The sequence below is a fragment of the Bombina bombina genome, chromosome 2 (genome assembly GCF_027579735.1).
Source record: "Bombina bombina isolate aBomBom1 chromosome 2, aBomBom1.pri, whole genome shotgun sequence".
NCBI lineage: Eukaryota > Metazoa > Chordata > Amphibia > Anura > Bombinatoridae > Bombina > Bombina bombina.
In genome coordinates, this window is record NC_069500.1 from 1,224,851,527 (window position 1) to 1,224,872,329 (window position 20,803).

The 20,803-nt window shown below is 38.2% G+C and overlaps 1 protein-coding gene across 2 annotated transcripts in view; it reads right to left on the bottom strand.

Annotated features, from left to right (window-relative positions):
• Positions 1-5,883: 5,883 nt before the first annotated feature.
• The window catches only part of SPATA18 (spermatogenesis associated 18), a 59,628-nt gene continuing 44,708 nt past the window's right edge, over positions 5,884-20,803 (bottom strand). The window contains exons 11-13 of one of the 2 annotated variants that reach the window (XM_053700865.1): positions 17,046-17,120; positions 16,397-16,442; positions 5,884-6,451 (exon numbers count right to left, since the gene is read on the bottom strand). In XM_053700865.1, coding sequence (XP_053556840.1) covers positions 6,444-6,451; positions 16,397-16,442; positions 17,046-17,120 — 129 coding nt within the window. In that variant the 3' untranslated portion in view covers positions 5,884-6,443. Of the gene's footprint in view, positions 6,452-16,396; positions 16,446-17,045; positions 17,121-20,803 lie in introns of both variants that reach the window. The other variant, XM_053700864.1, reaches the window with a different exon arrangement.

The window sequence follows — 20,803 nt, forward strand, 5'->3', positions numbered from 1 at the left end:
ACCTAAATATGTATAGCTTAGAGGAGAGAAGGGAAAGAGGTGATATGATAGCAACTTTCAAGTACATTAAAGGGTTTAGTAAAACTGAGGCTGTGGGTATTTTACATAAAATGGAAAATTCAAGAACAAGGGGTCATGAGCTCAAGCTAAAGGGTAGTAGATTCAGAAGTAATTTGAGGAAGCACTTCTTTACAGAAAGAGTGATTGATTTATGGAATAAACTTCCTCAAGAGGTAGTAGCAACAAACACTGTGGGGGACTTTAAAAATGCATGGGACAAGCATAGGGCTATCCTACGAACTAGATAAGTTTATACTGTTAGGTAAGGTCGGGCAGACTTGCTGGGCCTATGGCTCTTATCTGCCGTCAATATCTATGTTTCTATGTTTCTATGTTTCTATAAATGATTTATATAATCAACAGGCCACTAGGCCTCAAGACATACATTCAATCCAGAACCCCACAGCTTCTAAATATGTTTATGTTAGTGACATCACGCCCACAATACATACACAAGGGTCCAGGGTCTCCAATGAAGATCTGCATAATATGGCGCAGGTTTTTTGCCTTCCCCCACAAAAAACGGGGATAGGTCAAGGGACCAGTCGCGAAGCAGATGGGTACAAACTGAGGGGGAACAGGGGCAATCGGGGAAAACAAAAATACAAATAATTAATAATGTGATTAATTTGTCAGATCATACTTTGACACCATCTCAGCTTTCAGTTCTTGGTTATGGTCTTAATTTTTCACCAACTAATAACTTTGACATCTTTAAAACATTACTAGATGTCAATAAGCTTATCAGAAATATCACTCTAAATAAATTTTATAATGACACCCCGGAAAATGCCCCTGATAATGCTGAATTTTCTATTAGAAACATGAGCATTAATCCAAAAACCTCCATTCACAAAGCTTCCTTTAAGGAAGCATGTGATACTTTAACTCTTGAACATCTCCTAAGGGAAGGTTCAGAAGATTCTGAATCAGACAGACTAAACTCCCATGGTGGTTTCAGAAACCCCTCTACCTTTTATCCCATACAGCATAGGGGCCAGGTTCTTGAAACCTTTTGCAAGAGAGTGGAGCGTGATCTTTTGGAACTCAAATCCAGTGGCTCACGTACCAAACAAAATCTTACCAGGCAAGAAAAAGTGGCTCTGGAGGAGTTGAGATGCAGGGAGGACATAGTTTTCCGCTCGGCGGATAAGGGTGGCTCCATAGTCGTCCTTAATCGGACTGATTATGTTAAGGAGGCCCTTCGCCAGCTCAATGACACGGAGAACTATGCCCCCCTTGCGTCCGATCCAACCAGAGCCTTCCAGAAAGAGCTATTTAGCTTGCTGGACGATGGATTAGAAGATGGACACTTTGACATTAAAACATTTGAGTATTTGTGTGTTAAACACCCTATAGTGCCCATCTTCCATCACTTGCCTAAAGTGCACAAATCCCTTACAGATATCAAGGGACGTCCGATAGTGAGCGGAATAGGTTCTCTAACTGAACACATTTCACAATGGATAGACAGCCTTCTGCAACCACTGGTAGTCTCTTTGTTTGGTTACCTTCGGGACACCAAACATGCAATTGAGATATTGGAAGGCACAGATTGGAAATATGATGTATTCAGATGGGCATCAATTGATGTTGTTGCCCTATACTCGTCCATCCCACATAAAGAGGGTTTGGAAGCGATAGCATACTTTCTGAAACATCATTCCAATCTTACCCTTGACTTTCAGATGTACATCTTACGGCTACTTAAATATCTACTGACCCATAACTATTTTAAATTCGAGGATCGATTCTATCTCCAGAGATGTGGGACAGCCATGGGGGCGAAATTCGCCCCCTCCTATGCCAACCTGTTCATGGGTTGGTGGGAGCTGTCCCACATCTATGGAGATGGTAATCCCTTTAGACATTTCATCCATTACTATGGGCGATACATAGATGACCTTCTGGTCATCTGGTTGGGTGATGATGCAGATTTTTCTAACTTTATGTCCAATCTTAATGACAATACCTATGGTATTCGATTTACTTCTGAATTACATAATAATTCAATTAATTTTTTGGACATTACTCTAACTGGCACTAAAGAAGGAAAAATCATCAGTAACATCTATAGGAAACCCATTGCTGGGAATGCGTTGCTACACGCCAAAAGCTGCCACCCAACCCATGTCCCTTTTGCTGTTGCCAAAGGACAATTTGTCAGAGTAAAGAGAAACTGTAGTCAGGAAGATATGTTCTGCAAACAATCTGAAGACCTTACTAGAAGGCTCAAGCAAAGAGGCTACCCTGACAAAATCATACATAAAGCAAAGAGACAAGTTCAGAGTATTGATAGACATGAACTAATTAAAGAACAGTCTAAGGCATCCAGAAAACTCAATACTGACTCTCAGGGCATTACATTTGTTACAGAGTTTAGTGCACAATATCAAGAGATATGCAGTATCGTTAAAAAACATTTTAACTTCTTGTCCGCTGATGACAAACTGGAAAAATGTGTGAAAAACGGACTACGTTGTTCCTATCGGAGAACACGTACTCTAGCTAATACTCTATCACCATCATCATTACCAGAACTTGACAAACCAACTAGTTCATGGCTTACACAAAAGGGCCTTTACAAGTGCAGACAAAAATGTCGGGTTTGTGAGTATATCACCGCTTCTAACATATTTAGATCAGAGTTGTTTGAAATGTACTACCTCATATGTGATATACTTGCTCACCTGTACACCGTGCCACCTACAATATGTAGGCCTCACTACTAACGAGGTAAAAGTTCGCATCAGAAACCACCTGTCTACAATACAGGCAGGTGAGGCTAGCACCCCACTCGTTAGACATTTTGCCCGCTGCCATGACAATAACATCAATACTTTGAGATGGCAAGCTATAGAGAGGGTTCTCTGTCCACCTAGAGGTGGCGACCGAGAGAAGTTGCTACAGAAGAGGGAGATGTACTGGATTTTCAAGCTCCAAACTAGGGTGCCAAATGGCCTTAACTCTGAATATGACTTAATCAATTTCTGGAAATAGTTGTCATTTTTGGGGCTTTTGTCCGATGGTTATCTCCCTCTTCTGCAGCGTATTTACATTTACATTTGTATTTACATTCATTTTCAATTTGCTTTTGTGCAAGAACCACATTTGCTATTGCTATCTCCATTTCTATTTTTTTTTTTGTTATTCTCATATGTATACCATAGTGAGCTAAATATATGAATCATGAATAGTATACAAAGATTTTTGTCATGTAAACCAATATATTTTCACACTTTATTTGCTTTACTTGCTTTATGGTTTACTTTAAATATTTTTCTTAAACAAGATGTTTATCATCATGCATTGATATTCAGCTCACTATTTCCAATAGTCATTTAGTGATTCAGTTCACTTAAGTCCCATTCTCAAAACTCTAGTATTTCTACATTTAACAAATTTAGTATTGTATATGATATATAATGCATACTATGAATATTTAACACAATGTCAATTTATTTACCTATGTATTTTCCCTAACTGGTTTATCCAGTGAATTATCTACACTTTAATATAAAGCATTTTTTGTATAGGGCTCTTTAAATTGTGGAAGCAGGAGTTTAAAATTGTATGAGCAGGCAATGAAATTACCTATTGACACACCTTGTTGAATTTTTAATTCATTATCTTTTAACCAATGAGATGTAACCTACTCCCTTAAATAGGTTGCAAGGTGTTTCCTTAAACAGCTATGATTACGACCTGAGGGTCGAAACATGTAGCCGTTTTGCACAAGTGACTGTGTCTCACTCACTGTTCCCATGGATGTTGTGGACTTTTAACCCATTTGTAATAAAGTTTGGACTTTTATCTATTTCGTCTGCTGCACTCTGCCTTTTGTTACCTTTATATATATATATATATATATATATATATATATAAATATATATATACATGATGTTTTTGGCACAAATATATATTTATACCTACATATATTTATATATAAATATATATAAATGATTATATATATAGGTATAGATATATACAGATATGTATATAGGAATATATAAAATATTTAACAATACTTTTTCATGTTTTCATCTACTTGACTGCAAAGGGCTCTTTAATAAAGCACTTATTTATATGTCTATATATGTATTCATTTGTATACATAAGTATTTATACGTGTATATATGTCTGAAAATACATATATACACATATAAATACATAAATACAGAGGTACACACATGTAAACATATATATATATATATATATATATTTATTTATATACTGTATATATATATATATATATATATATATACACATCTTTAGACATGTATATGTATGTATCTCAATGTTAAAGCCTTTCTCTTTTTTTCTAACACATGAGACCTCATATCTTTGAGCCCTTATAACTTTTGTGTGTAATATTTTTTGGGGGAATAATTTTTATCAGACAGTGTTATTATGAGTGTAAGTGTACTTTGCAATGTATTTTTGATGTGTTTTTTGACACTTTATTGTTTCATGAAACAGTTAACTAGAGCTCTGATGACACGGTAATCATTATAGCGTAAATAGCGATTGTGCTCAATCGATCGCTTTTACATTCAACTTGTAATACAAGTGGTAAACCCGCCACACACAAATACCCGTGATATATACCTAATAACTTGCGCATAACTGTTAGCGCTTCACATGTAATCTGGCCCAAAATGTTTAATTATGTGTAATAAAACACAGTTGCAATATATTTTCATTATTTATTTTGTCCCTTTTTCATGTAATTTAGCTCTGACATTTCTAATTCTCAGAACTTGAAATGCACCCTGCTGATTTATCACGGCTAACTGTATATGTCCCTATGCGGCTTTATCAGACAACAACAGCAAAACAATTACTTTTATACCAACTTTATGACAGTAGTTAGCCTTGTTGTCTGTAGACTAAAGCCCAGATTGGCACCTCCAAATAAGGCAAATGGTGGGTGGAGTTTTCTATTGAAAAAATAACTGCAGTAAAAAAGGATGTTAAAGTGAAGGTAAACCTTGATGAATGAAAGACATTTTTTTTAAATACTATTAAAAACAGGGGCACTTTCATTCATCAAAGTTTAGAAAGCAGCCGCTTTGATTAAAAACTTGCCTTTGTTTTTTTCACAGCCGGAGCAGCTTCCCCCACCCGGAGATCCTCTCTTCACACATCATCAATGACTAATCCAGCTTCCTCCAATCACGGCATGGCCTCAGGCAATGACTACCTTGGAGGGAAAGCCGTGATTGGAGGAAGCTGGATTCATTCATCAAAGTTTACCTTCACTTTAAAGGGATACTAAACCCAAATTTTTCTCTTTCATGATTCAGATAGAGCATGCAGTTTTAAGCAATTTTCTTATTTACTCCTATTATCAATTTTTCTTCATTCTCTTGCTATCTTTATTTGAAAAAGCAGGAATCTAAGCTAAGGAGCCGGCCCATTTTTGGTTCAGCACCCTGGATAGTGCTTGCTGAAGCGCATCCCAGGTGTTCAATAAAAAATAGAATGGCCCCTTAGCTTAGATTCCTGCTTCTTCAAATAAAGATATCAAGAGAATGAAGAAAAAATAATAATAGGATTAAATTAGAAAGTTGCTTAAAATCGCATGCTCTATCTGAATCATGAAAGAAACACATTTGAGTTTAGTATCCCTTTAATTTGTTATAAAAACTTTAAGACTGATACATTATTCTATAGCAACATAACAGAGATGTTTTGTAATTACAAGGTGTTTACCTGCACATGAAAGACCGAATCAGTTAATAAAAAAAAAACTCTACAATTCAGATGTCTAAATTTCCGAATAAATCCCATTAAAGGTATCTAATAAATTAGTGATGCAACTTATGTTCTCAGAATCAGTTTAATGATTTGCAGGCACTCGATATAAAACAAAATACAATTTTAAAAACATTGATTTATACAGTAATTTAGGCACATTTTATATTTGTGTATATAGATTTTGGCAACAAGATAAAAAAAAATTGCATTTCCCATATAATATACAAATGTGTTATTGAAACACAAAAGAAGTCCAAACTATATTTATTTTATTTTTCTAAAAAGTCACAAGTGTAACACTGTTTTTCTTGCATTGTTATTTAATGTTATCGGTAAAGTCCAGCATACCCACCTGTGACAATAATTGTACATTATAAATTCACCTGATAACTTGCTGTAAACTGCTGACTAAATAGAAAAAAACAAATAGTTTATATAATAAAAAAAACGGAAAATAAATTTAGTTTTCAATTACAATAGCAAATAATTCAAAACATAGATCTGTATCAAATTAACCGTTCACATTATCTCATTGAACGTCTGAGGTACTCTTGAGATAGACTTAAGCACCAATGTCATAGACCAGTTCCCGATGGTTCAATTTCATATACAAAGCCAGTAAATTAGAATCCTATTGGAGAGATATGTATATGAATTAGTCAAAACCAGGCAAAAATAATGTTTCAATAGACTTACAGAGCTGCTTGATGGTATCTGATATTTCTAGCTGAACTCTGACCTGTTCATCTAATGATATCTAGCTTGGTTATTATACAACTTATGAGGAAAACATAATTTATGCTTACCTGATAAATTTATTTCTCTTGTAGTGTATCCAGTCCACGGATCATCCATTACTTATGGGATATTAACTCCTCCCCAACAGGAAGTGCAAGAGGATTCACCCAGCAGAGCTGCTACATAGCTCCTCCCCTAACTGCCATTACCAGTCATTCGACCGAAAACATGCAGAGAAAGGAAAACCATAGGGTGCAGTGGTGACTGTAGTTTAATGGAAAAATTACCTGCCTTAAAGTGACAGGGCGGGCCGTGGACTGGATACACTACAAGAGAAATAAATTTATCAGGTAAGCATAAATTATGTTTTCTCTTGTTAAGTGTATCCAGTCCACGGATCATCCATTACTTATGGGATACCAATACCAAAGCTAAAGTACACGGATGACGGGAGGGACAGGCAGGCTCTTTATACGGAAGGAACCACTGCCTGAAGAATCTTTCTCCCAAAAACAGCCTCCGAAGAAGCAAAAGTGTCAAATTTGTAAAATTTGGAAAAAGTATGAAGAGAAGACCAAGTTGCAGCCTTGCAAATCTGTTCAACAGAAGCCTCATTCTTAAAGGCCCAAGTGGAAGCCACAGCTCTAGTAGAATGTGCTGTAATTCTTTCAGGAGGCTGCTGTCCAGCAGTCTCATAGGCTAACCGTATTATGCTACGAAGCCAAAAGGAGAGAGAGGTAGCCGAAGCTTTTTGACCTCTCCTCTGACCAGAATAAACGACAAACAGGGAAGACGTTTGTCGAAAATCCTTAGTTGCCTGTAGATAAAATTTCAGGGCACGGACTACATCTAGATTGTGTAGCAGACGTTCCTTTTTCGAAGAAGGATTAGGACACAAAGATGGAACCACAATCTCTTGATTGATATTCCTGTTAGTGACCACCTTAGGTAGGAACCCAGGTTTAGTACGCAGAACTACCTTGTCTGAATGAAAAATCAGATAAGGAGAATCACAATGTAAGGCAGATAACTCAGAGACTCTTCGAGCCGAGGAAATCGCCATTAAAAACAGAACTTTCCAAGATAACAACTTGATATCAATGGAATGAAGGGGTTCAAACGGAACTCCCTGTAAAACATTAAGAACTAAGTTCAAACTCCATGGTGGAGCAACAGTTTTAAACACAGGCTTGATCCTAGCTAAAGCCTGACAAAAAGCTTGAACGTCCGGAACTTCTGACAGACGTTTGTGTAAAAGAATGGACAGAGCTGAAATCTGTCCCTTTAAGGAACTAGCGGATAAACCCTTTTCTAAACCTTCTTGTAGAAAAGACAATATCCTCGGAATCCTAACCTTACTCCATGAGTAACTCTTGGATTCGCACCAATATAAGTATTTGCGCCATATCTTATGGTAAATCTTTCTGGTAACAGGCTTCCTAGCCTGTATTAAGGTATCAATAACTGACTCAGAAAAACCACGTTTTGATAAAATCAAGCGTTCAATTTCCAAGCAGTCAGCTTCAGAGAAATTAGATTTTGATGTTTGAAGGGACCCTGGATCAGAAGGTCCTGTTTCAGAGGTAGCGACCAAGGTGGACAGGATGACATGTCCACTAGATCTGCATACCAAGTCCTGCGTGGCCATGCAGGCGCTATTAGAATCACTGATGCTCTCTCCTGTTTGATTCTGGCAATCAATCGAGGAAGCATCGGGAAGGGTGGAAACACATAAGCCATCCCGAAGGTCCAAGGTGCTGTCAAAGCATCTATCAGAACCGCTCCCGGATCCCTGGATCTGGACCCGTAACGAGGAAGCTTGGCGTTCTGTCGAGACGCCATGAGATCTATCTCTGGTTTGCCCCAACGTCGAAGTATTTGGGCAAAGACCTCCGGATGAAGTTCCCACTCCCCCGGATGAAAAGTCTGACGACTTAAGAAATCCGCCTCCCAGTTCTCCACTCCCGGGATGTGGATTGCTGACAGGTGGCAAGAGTGAGACTCTGCCCAGCGAATTATCTTTGATACTTCCATCATTGCTAGGGAGCTTCTTGTCCCTCCCTGATGGTTGATGTAAGCTACAGTCGTGATGTTGTCCGACTGAAACCTGATGAACCCCCGAGTTGTTAACTGGGGCCAAGCCAGAAGGGCATTGAGAACTGCTCTCAATTCCAGAATGTTTATTGGTAGGAGACTCTCCTCCTGATTCCATTGTCCCTGAGCCTTCAGAGAATTCCAGACAGCGCCCCAACCTAGTAGGCTGGCGTCTGTTGTTACAATTGTCCAGTCCGGCCTGCTGAATGGCATCCCCCTGGACAGATGTGGCCGAGAAAGCCACCATAGAAGAGAATTTCTGGTCTCTTGATCCAGATTCAGAGTAGGGGACAAGTCTGAGTAATCCCCATTCCACTGACTTAGCATGCACAATTGCAGCGGTCTGAGATGTAGGCGTGCAAAGGGTACTATGTCCATTGCTGCTACCATTAAGCCGATCACCTCCATGCATTGAGCTACTGACGGGTGTTGAATGGAATGAAGGACACGGCATGCATTTTGAAGCTTTGTTAACCTGTCTTCTGTCAGGTAAATCTTCATTTCTACAGAATCTATAAGAGTCCCCAAGAAGGGAACTCTTGTGAGTGGAAAGAGAGAACTCTTCTTTTCGTTCACCTTCCATCCATGCGACCTTAGAAATGCCAGTACTAACTCTGTATGAGACTTGGCAGTTTGAAAGCTTGAAGCTTGTATCAGAATGTGGTCTAGGTACGGAGCTACCGCAATTCCTCGCGGTCTTAGTACCGCCAGAAGAGCACCCAGAACCTTTGTGAAGATTCTCGGAGCCGTAGCCAATCCGAATGGAAGAGCTACAAACTGGTAATGCCTGTCTAGAAAGGCAAACCTTAGATACCGGTAATGATCTTTGTGAATCGGTATGTGAAGGTAAGCATCCTTTAAATCCACTGTGGTCATGTACTGACCCTTTTGGATCATGGGTAAAATTGTCCGAATAGTCTCCATTTTGAACGATGGAACTCTTAGGAATTTGTTTAGGATCTTTAAATCCAGAATTGGCCTGAAAGTTCCCTCTTTTTTGGGAACCACAAACAGATTTGAGTAAAACCCTTGTCCCTGTTCCGACCGTGGAACTGGATGGATTACTCCCATTAATAAAAGCTCTTGTACGCAGCGTAGAAACGCCTCTTTCTTTATTTGGTTTGTTGACAACCTTGACAGATGAAATCTCTCTCTTGGGGGAGAGTATTTGAAGTCCAGAAGGTATCCCTGAGATATTATCTCTAGCGCCCAGGGATCCTGGACATCTCTTGCCCAAGCCTGGGCGAAGAGAGAAAGTCTGCCCCCCACTAGATCCGTTCCCGGATCGGGGGCCCTCAATTCATGCTGTTTTAGGGGCACCAGCAGGTTTCCTGGCCTGCTTGCCCTTGTTCCAGGACTGGTTAGGTCTCCAGCCTTGTCTGTAGCGAGCAACAGATCCTTCTTGTTTTGGAGCAGAGGAAGTTGATGCTGCTCCTGCTTTGAAATTCCGAAAGGAACGAAAATTAGATTGTCTAGCCTTAGGTTTGGCTCTGTCTTGAGGCAGGGCATGGCCTTTACCTCCTGTAATGTCAGCGATAATTTCTTTCAATCCGGGCCCGAATAAGGTCTGCCCTTTGAAAGGTATATTAAGAAATTTAGACTTAGAAGTAACGTCAGCTGACCAGGATTTTAGCCACAGTGCTCTGCGCGCCTGAATGGCGAATCCGGAATTCTTAGCCGTAAACTTAGTTAAATGTACTACGGCATCTGAAATAAATGAGTTAGCTAACTTAAGAGCTTTAAGCCTGTGTGTAATCTCATCTAATGGAGCTGATTCAAGTGTCCCTTCCAGAGACTCAAACCAAAATGCTGCTGCAGCCGTGACAGGCGCAATGCATGCAAGGGGTTGCAATATAAAACCTTGTTGAACAAACATTTTCTTAAGGTAACCCTCTAACTTTTTATCCATTGGATCTGAAAAGGCACAGCTATCCTCCACCGGGATAGTGGTACGCTTAGCTAAAGTAGAAACTGCTCCCTCCACCTTAGGGATCGTTTGCCATAAGTCCCGTGTGGTGGTGTCTATTGGAAACATCTTTCTAAATATCGGAGGGGGTGAGAACGGCACACCGGGTCTATCCCACTCCTTAGTAACAATTTCAGTAAGTCTCTTAGGTATAGGAAAAACGTCAGTACTCGACGGTACCGCAAAATATTTATCCAACCTACACATTTTTTCTGGTATTGCAACTGTGTTACAATCATTCAGAGCCGCTAACACCTCCCCTAGTAATACACGGAGGTTTTCCAGCTTAAATTTAAAATTTGAAATATCTGAATCCAATCTGTTTGGATCAGAACCGTCAGCCGCAGAATGAAGCTCTCCGTCCTCATGTTCTGCAAGTTGTGACGCAGTATCTGACATGGCCCTAACATTATCAGCGCACTCTGTTCTCACCCCAGAGTGATCACGCTTACCTCTTAGTTCTGGTAATTTAGCCAAAACTTCAGTCATAACAGTAGCCATATCCTGTAATGTGATTTGTAATGGCCGCCCAGATGTACTCGGCGCCACAATATCACGCACCCCCCGAGCGGGAGATGCAGGTACTGACACGTGAGGCGAGTTAGTCGGCATAACTCTCCCCTCGTTGTTTGGTGAAATGTGTTCAATTTGTACAGATTGACTTTTATTTAAAGTAGCATCAATACAGTTAGTACATAAATTTCTATTGGGCTCCACTTTGGCATTAGCACATATAGCACAGATGTCTTCCTCTGAATCAGACATGTTTAACACACTAGCAAATAAACTAGCAACTTGGAAATACTTTTCAAGTAATTTACTATAATATGAAAACGTACTGTGCCTATAAGAAGCACAGAAAGAGTTATGACAGTTGAAAGTTAATAAACTGAAAGGTTATAGCATCAAATCTTTGTAAAAAACACAATTTTAGCAAAGGCTTGTTCCCATTAGCGAAGGATAACTAACCCTGATAGCAGAAAAAAAAAAAGTTACAGAAATAAACGTTTTTTATCACAGTCAACTACAATCTCACAGCTCTGCTGTGAATGATTACCTCCCTCAAAACAAGTTTTGAAGACCCCTGAGTTCTGTAGAGATGAACCGGATCATGCAGGAAATACAATGAGCTTCTGACTGAATTTTTTGACCTCCCCCTCACACACAACAGTGAGAGAGATCAGTAAACTGTCATAAATTAAATAAAACAACTGCCAAGTGGAAAAAATAATGCCCAAAACATTTTATTCACCCAGTACCTCAGAAAATGAAACGATTTTACATGCCAGCAAAAAACGTTTAACATAAATTAAGTGTTATTAAAGAGCCTGTTGCCAGTCCCTGCAAATTAGGCTAAAGTCTTATGCACACAGTATAATTCCAGTTTAGTGCCATTCCCCAGAATACTGAAGTGTAAAATATACATACATGACAGCCTGATACCAGTTGCTGCTACTGCATTTAAGGCTGAGTTTACATTATATGGGTATGGCAGAATTTTCTCATCAATTCCATTGTCAGAAAATAATAAGCTGCTACATACCTCTTTGCAGATTAATCTGCCCGCTGTCCCCTGATCTGAAGTTTACCTCTCCTCAGATGGCCGAGAAACAGCAATATGATCTTAACTACGCCGGCTAAAATCATAGTAAAAACTCAGGTAGATTCTTCTTCAAATTCTACCAGAGAAGGAATAACACACTCCGGTGCTATTATAAAATAACAAACTTTTGATTGAAGGTATAAAACTAAATATAATCACCATAGTCCTCTCACACATCCTATCTAGTCGTTGGGTGCAAGAGAATGACTGGTAATGGCAGTTAGGGGAGGAGCTATGTAGCAGCTCTGCTGGGTGAATCCTCTTGCACTTCCTGTTGGGGAGGAGTTAATATCCCATAAGTAATGGATGATCCGTGGACTGGATACACTTAACAAGAGAAATATAGTTTGCACTTGAGGGAATTTTGTTTTCAACAACTGTCTCTAGTTTGGGCACTTACTCACAAAAAGGGTTGCCACCTCTTCTGTAAGGGGATTCAAGAATATGAACAAGCTTAAAAATGAGAATGATTACACTTGAATAGTGTAATAAGGAGATAAACATACATGCATGAGCCAAAAATATATACATATTTGAATGTATAAACCAACACATTTGACACATAACAATTTCCTTCCACAAAGATAAAAATAAGGATGGATTATGTATAAATGAATAAATTGTATTACATTGTCAAAGAAAGAAAAAAGTGACTCACATATCCATACTCTCCTATGTTTTGGTCAGATTTTATTTATGTGTTTATTCATACAGCTATGTATCATTATATACAGGGAGTGCAAAATTATTAGGCAAGTTGTATTTTTGAGGATTAGTTTTATTATTGAACAACAACCATGTTCTCAATGAACCCAAAAAACTCATTAATATCAAAGCTGAATAGTTTTGGAAGTAGTTTTTAGTTTGTTTTTAGTTATAGCTATTTTAGGGGGATATCTGTGTGTGCAGGTGACTATTACTGTGCATAATTATTAGGCAACTTAACAAAAAACAAATATATACCCATTTCAATTATTTATTTTTACCAGTGAAACCAATATAACATCTCAACATTCACAAATATACATTTCTGACATTCAAAAACAAAACAAAAACAAATCAGTGACCAATATAGCCACCTTTCTTTGCAAGGACACTCAAAAGCCTGCCATCCATGGATTCTGTCAGTGTTTTGATCTGTTCACCATCAACATTGCGTGCAGCAGCAACCACAGCCTCCCAGACACTGTTCAGAGAGGTGTACTGTTTTCCCTCCTTGTAAATCTCACATTTGATGATGGACCACAGGTTCTCAATGGGGTTCAGATCAGGTGAACAAGGAGGCCATGTCATTAGATTTTCTTCTTTTATACCCTTTCTTGCCAGCCACGCTGTGGAGTACTTGGACGCGTGTGATGGAGCATTGTCCTGCATAAAAATCATGTTTTTCTTGAAGGATGCAGACTTCTTCCAGTACCACTGCTTGAAGAAGGTGTCTTCCAGAAACTGGCAGTAGGACTGGGAGTTGAGCTTGACTCCATCCTCAACCCGAAAAGGCCCCACAAGCTCATCTTTGATGATACCAGCCCAAACCAGTACTCCACCTCCACCTTGCTAGCGTCTGAGTCGTACTGGAGCTCTCTGCCCTTTACCAATCCAGCCACGGGCCCATCCATCTGGCCCATCAAGACTCACTCTCATTTCATCAGTCCATAAAACCTTAGAAAAATCAGTCTTGAGATATTTCTTGGCCCAGTCTTGACGTTTCAGCTTGTGTGTCTTGTTCAGTGGTGGTCGTCTTTCAGCCTTTCTTACCTTGGCCATGTCTCTGAGTATTGCACACCTTGTGCTTTTGGGCACTCCAGTGATGTTGCAGCTCTGAAATATGGCTAAACTGGTGGCAAGTGGCATCTTGGCAGCTGCACGCTTGACTTTTCTCAGTTCATGGGCAGTTATTTTGCGCCTTGGTTTTTCCACACACTTCTTGCGACCCTGTTGACTATTTTGAATGAAACGCTTGATTGTTCGATGATCACGCTTCAGAAGCTTTGCAATTTTAAGAGTGCTGCATCCCTCTGCAAGATATCTCACTATTTTTTACTTTTCTGAGCCTGTCAAGTCCTTCTTTTGACCCATTTTGCCAAAGGAAAGGAAGTTGCCTAATAATTATGCACACCTGATATAGGGTGTTGATGTCATTAGACCACACCCCTTCTCATTACAGAGATGCACATCACCTAATATGCTTAATTGGTAGTAGGCTTTCGAGCCTATACAGCTTGGAGTAAGACAACATGCATAAAGAGGATGATGTGGTCAAAATACTCATTTGCCTAATAATTCTGCACTCCCTGTATTGTGATATATTTTCATGTTCCTAGGTTATGTCATTGAACACTGCACCATGATTAGTAGATCAATAATTGTCTGCAAGAACCTATGTACAATAATTAAATTATAATAAAGCTTGCATCAGCTACAGTCAGTATTTTAAGTTTTCTGTATGCATTTAACAGAGAGGTACAATCTGTGGGAGAAATTGTATTTTAACAACTGTGAAGAATAAATATAGGAAACATTTTTTCTATAATTTCAGGCATTAAAAACACAAAACACCTTGTATTTAACTTTAAAGAAAAAATTAAATTTAAAAAATTAAATTTAAAGGTACATAGTGCTCAAAATGTTTCAATTATTCATATGAAAACGCAGCATTTAAACTTGTTTACATTTTTATTTCCTGAATAAATATGTAGTAATATAAAATAAACATATCAGTATTGTTTGTGCACTCAATGAGCCAGGGGCGTATTTTGAACTACGACCATTAGGTCTGTGCCTAGGGCAGCAGGATTTAGTGAGGGTTTCTTCTATAGCATAATACTTTTACACTTGTATGCTATCCAAATGGTTTATCTATTCATTTCTGTCTAGTAAGGGTTTACAACTCTTCCATGTTTTCCTGGTCCCCAAATATGAGCTAAAATTTTTCCCAGTGCCTAGGGCAGCACAAAAGCTGTAACATTAGCTGGAAGTTTTTTAACAGCCAATGAGAATAAGTTGGAGTCGTCTATCAGCCGATGAGATTTGGTATGAAGTACACAACTAATAGAGTTGTATTCATTTTTAATTTATATTAAAACAAATCAAATTTTACACTTTTTTTTATATTCCTATAAAAACAAACAAAAAATAACATCAGCATGTTTAGATTTTTTTTTTTGTTCAATGCCCCTTTAAGGATAGTTATGATAACTATATATCTATATACATATAAATGTATGTAAACAGCATAAATAGAGTAAGATGTCTGCTTACAGGCAAAATAGGTGATTCAGTTCATGGGTTCATCAAAAATGTGATAAAAAGTATTATTATAATAATCTGTTGTTTTAATTGATAATCCCCTTTGCTGTAATAACAAATATGTAATCTAACAAACAATAATCGTGGTAAATGTGAAACCAAATAAAGAATTTCGAAATTCTAATAATACCTTAAGAAATAATATCTTTAAAGGGACGGAAAAGCCCAAATATTTAATTCATGATTCGGATAAAACATACAATTTTAAACAACTTTCAAACTTATTTTTATTAACAAATATGCTTCATTCTCTTGTTATCCTTTGCAGAAGGAACGTCATTGCACTACTGGCAGCTAGCTGAACACATCTAGTTAGCCAATCACAAGAGACAAATGTGTGCGTGCCACAATCCTCAGCTAGCTCCCACTAGTCTAGGATATGTGCATATTCTTTTTCAACTATGGATACCAAGAGAACAACGCACATTTGACAATAGAAGTGATTGTAAAAGTGTCTTAAAATGACATGCTCTATCTGATTCTTTAATTTAAATTTTGACATTCCTATCCCTTTAAGTTGAGTTTTAGAGACCAGCACTTCCATGTAAACAAAATGTACATACAATTATATTTATGCATTTGGTGTATCCTGAAAGTCATTAAAATAATCTGAAAAATCTCAAAATAACTGACATTCTCCAATCAATTTTAAAAAAGGTTGTTAGTTAATACTAATTTAAACATTGTCTTTCTCACTCTAAAGACTCAAACACAGAAATGACAAGTTTAGGTGCGGTAACCTTTATTGCTACGTAAGTGAGTGATCGTATTGACTAGGAACTTCAACAAAACAGTATCCTAATTGGTGGTTTATTTTTCATTGCCAGATAACATAGACACCGTCAGCTCCTGACTATCATCCAACTTACTTGGTGTCCCGCTTCTTCTGATAGGGGATGGACTACGGCTTCTAGCCTGCTGAAGAAAAAACGGAATTGGTCACCACCAGTATTTCTCACTATTTCCCTGCCAATTGGTCACCACCAGTATTTCTCACTACTTCCCTGCCAATTGGTCACCACCAGTATTTCTCACTACTTCCCTGCCAATTGGTCACCACCAGTATTTCTCACTATTTCCCTGCCAATTGGTCACCACCAGTATTTCTCACTACTTCCCTGCCAATTGGTCACCACCAGTATTTCTCACTACTTTCCTGCCAATTGGTCACCACCAGTATTTCTCACTACTTCCCTGCCAAGCCTTGTAAATTATCAACAAACTGTACAGGCTTTTGTTTTCTCAAATTACAAAGTTTACCTATTACCATATCTTAGATTCATGTCATTTTCTTTGACTTCCTATATATTATATTACTATATTACTAAATAAATAGCCAACGGGAAGTTGAGTGCACAACATGTAACACTTGCTGAAAGTTTCCAAGGCTAACCAGTATATTTTAACCCTGTTTTCTAAGCAATAGTTCAATAGAATGTTCACATTAACTTTATTTATTTAATAATTTATTCTCTTGTAAGTCTCTAAGATTTTATTTTCTCAGGGAACAACACTTACCAAGATCCGACCTGGACTAGCTGAACGAGATCGAATTGGGCTGGAGCTTCTGCTTCTACTCTTCGCTGAACCCCACTGGGTTAAAAAAAACACAAATGGATAAAACTAATATGAGCAACAACAAAAAATGATATAAACACATATTAAAGGGAAAGTTCACTATAAAATGTATGCTTCTTTTTGCAAAAGAAATAGATTTGTTCTTTGAAACCCCAACCCATCAAAATAGGCTAAGCTTGCAGACAGATCAGATCTCATTATCTCATCACTCAAATGTTCCCTTTCTTATCGCTGTCTCTGTACAATACTTAGAAAGAACAATTAAAAATGAACAATTTAGAGCTTTATTTCTTCCACCTGTTTGTTGTGTGAATGACAAAACCTGGCCAACTGGTGTGCCTCAAGGGCTGCAGTCGAAAAACACTGCTATAGAAAACAGCAGGAATATGGGTGGTCATTTAAAATCCTCTGCAGTGATCACTGCTCTTTCTATTTATTTACCAGCCTGAAGGTTGATTGATTTCACTGAGGAAAGTGAGGATTTATAAACCCAAGTCAAAGGGATTCTTCACTATTTAAAAATCTACACAATAGATGGTTTTGTTGAAGTGTGGTGTTGTTAAATGACATGTGTAGGAGTTTGTCATTATTTAAGTGAATTATTTAACACTATGGGGCCTAGTTATCAAGCCGTCAACCTCAAATACGCTGCGTATTCCGCAGCGTATTTGTGGCGAGGCTGATACGCCTTAGTTATCAAAGGCTCGAGACCGGCAAAAGTAGAATTTTGTGACGTAAGCTTCGATCCGCCGGACTCAGTCCGACACAGATCGATTCTTACGTCACTCCAGATGTTCCGCACACAAGTGCGGCACATTCTCACTACTTTTGCTAGCTATCAAAAAACTAGCAGGTACGCTCGGCACTTTTACGGCCCAGCGTACCTGGTTTTCAAAGCGCCAGCCTGGAGGCGGCGGATCCCATAGGAATCAATGGGAGTCTGACCATAGCGAAAGTACAAGTTCGCTGCTGACAGACATCCCATTGATTTCTATGGGAGCTGTCTACACCTAACACCCTAACATGTACCCCGAGTCTAAACACCACTAATCTGACCCCCCTACACCGCCGCAACCTATAATAAATTTATTAACCCCTATCCTGCCCCCCACTACGCCGCCGCCACTGTAATAAAATTATTAACCCCTAAACCTAACCCTAACCCTAACGCCCCCTAACTTAAATATTAATTAAATAAATCTAAATAAATTAACTCTTATTAACTAAATGAATCCTATTTAAAACTAAATACTTACCTTTAAAATAAACCCTAATATAGCTACAATATAAATAATAATTATATTCTAGCTATCTTAGGATTTATTTTTATTTTACAGGTACCTTTCAATTTATTTTAACCATGTACAATAGCTATTAAATAGTTATTAACTATTTAATAGCTTACCTAGCTAAAATAAAGAGAAATGTACCTGTGAAATAAATCCTAACCTAAGTTACAATTACACCTAACACTACACTATACTTTAATAAATTATTCCTATTTAAAAATAAATACTTACCTGTAAAATAAACCCTAAGATAGCTACAATGTAATTAATAATTATATTATAGCTATCTTAGGATTTATATTTATTTTACAGGTAACTTTGTATTTATTTTAGCTAGTTAGAATAGTTATTAAATAGTTATTAACTATTTAATAACTACCTAGCTAAAAGAAATACAAAATTACCTGTAAAATAAATCCTAACTTAAATTACAATTAAACCTAATACTACACTATCATTAAATTAACTAAATAAACTACCTACAAATAACTACAATGAAATACAATTACATAAACTAACTAAAGTACAAAAAATAAAAAAAGCTAAGTTACAAAAAATAAAAAATTAAGTTACAAACATGTTAAAAATATTACAACAATTTTAAGCTACTTACACCTAATCTAAGCCCCCTAATAAAATAACAAACCCCCCCAAAATAAAAAAAATCCCTACCCTATTCTAAATTACATAAATTTCAAAGCTCTTTTACCTTACCAGCCCTTAAAAGGGCCATTTGTGGGGGCATGCCCCAAAAAGTTCAGCTCTTTTGCCTGTAAAATAAAAATACAACCCCCCCCCCAACATTAAAACCCACCACCCACATACCCCTAATCTAACCCAAACCCCCCTTACAAAAACCTAACACTAATCCCCTGAAGATCATCCTACCTTGAGTTGTCTTCACTCAGCCGAGCCACCGATGGAACTGAAGAGGACATCCGGAGCGGAAGAAGTTAATCCTCCAAGCGGCGCTGAAGAAATCTTCCATCCGATGAAGTCATCATCCAGGCGGCGCTGAAGAAGTCTTCGATCCGGCCGATGTCATCTTCAAAGAGGCGCTGAAGAGGTCTTCTATCCGGGCGAAGTCATCTTCCAAGCCGGGTCTTGAATCTTCCTTCCGCCGACGCGGAACCACCTTCTTCACCGACGGACTACGACGAATGACGGCTCCTTTAAGGGACGTCATCCAAGATGGCGTCCCCTCAATTCCGATTGGCTGATAGGATTCTATCAGCCAATCGGAATTAAGGTAGGAAAATCTGATTGGCTGATGGAATCAGCCAATCAGATTCAAGTTCAATCCGATTGGCTGATCCAATCAGCCAATCAGATTGAGCTCGCATTCTATTGGCTGATCGGAACAGCCAATAGAATGCGAGCTCAATCTGATTGGCTGATTCCATCAGCCAATCAGATTTTCCTACCTTAATTCCGATTGGCTGATAGAATCCTATCAGCCAATCGGAATTGAGGGGACGCCATCTTGGATGACGTCCCTTAAAGGAGCCGTCATTCGTCGTAGTCCGTCGGTGAAGAAGGTGGTTCCGCGTCGGCGGAAGGAAGATTCAAGACCCGGCTTGGAAGATGACTTCGCCCGGATAGAAGACCTCTTCAGCGCCTCTTTGAAGATGACATCGGCCGGATCGAAGACTTCTTCAGCGCCGCCTGGATGATGACTTCATCGGATGGAAGATTTCTTCAGCGCCGCTTGGAGGATTAACTTCTTCCGCTCCGGATGTCCTCTTCAGTTCCATCGGTGGCTCGGCTGAGTGAAGACGACTCAAGGTAGGATGATCTTCAGGGGATTAGTGTTAGGTTTTTGTAAGGGGGGTTTGGGTTAGATTAGGGGTATGTGGGTGGTGGGTTTTAATGTTGGGGGGGGTTGTATTTTTATTTTACAGGCAAAAGAGCTGAACTTTTTGGGGCATGCCCCCACAAATGGCCCTTTTAAGGGCTGGTAAGGTAAAAGAGCTTTGAAATTTATGTAATTTAGAATAGGGTAGGGATTTTTTTTATTTTGGGGGGGTTTGTTATTTTATTAGGGGGCTTAGATTAGGTGTAAGTAGCTTAAAATTGTTGTAATATTTTTAACATGTTTGTAACTTAATTTTTTATTTTTTGTAACTTAGCTTTTTTTATTTTTTGTACTTTAGTTAGTTTATGTAATTGTATTTCATTGTAGTTCTTTGTAGGTAGTTTATTTAGTTAATTTAATGATAGTGTAGTATTAGGTTTAATTGTAACTTAAGTTAGGATTTATTTTACAGGTAATTTTATATTTCTTTTAGCTAGGTAGTTATTAAATAGTTAATAACTATTTAATAACTATTCTAACTAGCTAAAATAAATACAAAGTTACCTGTAAAATAAATATAAATCCTAAGATAGCTAGAATATAATTATTAATTA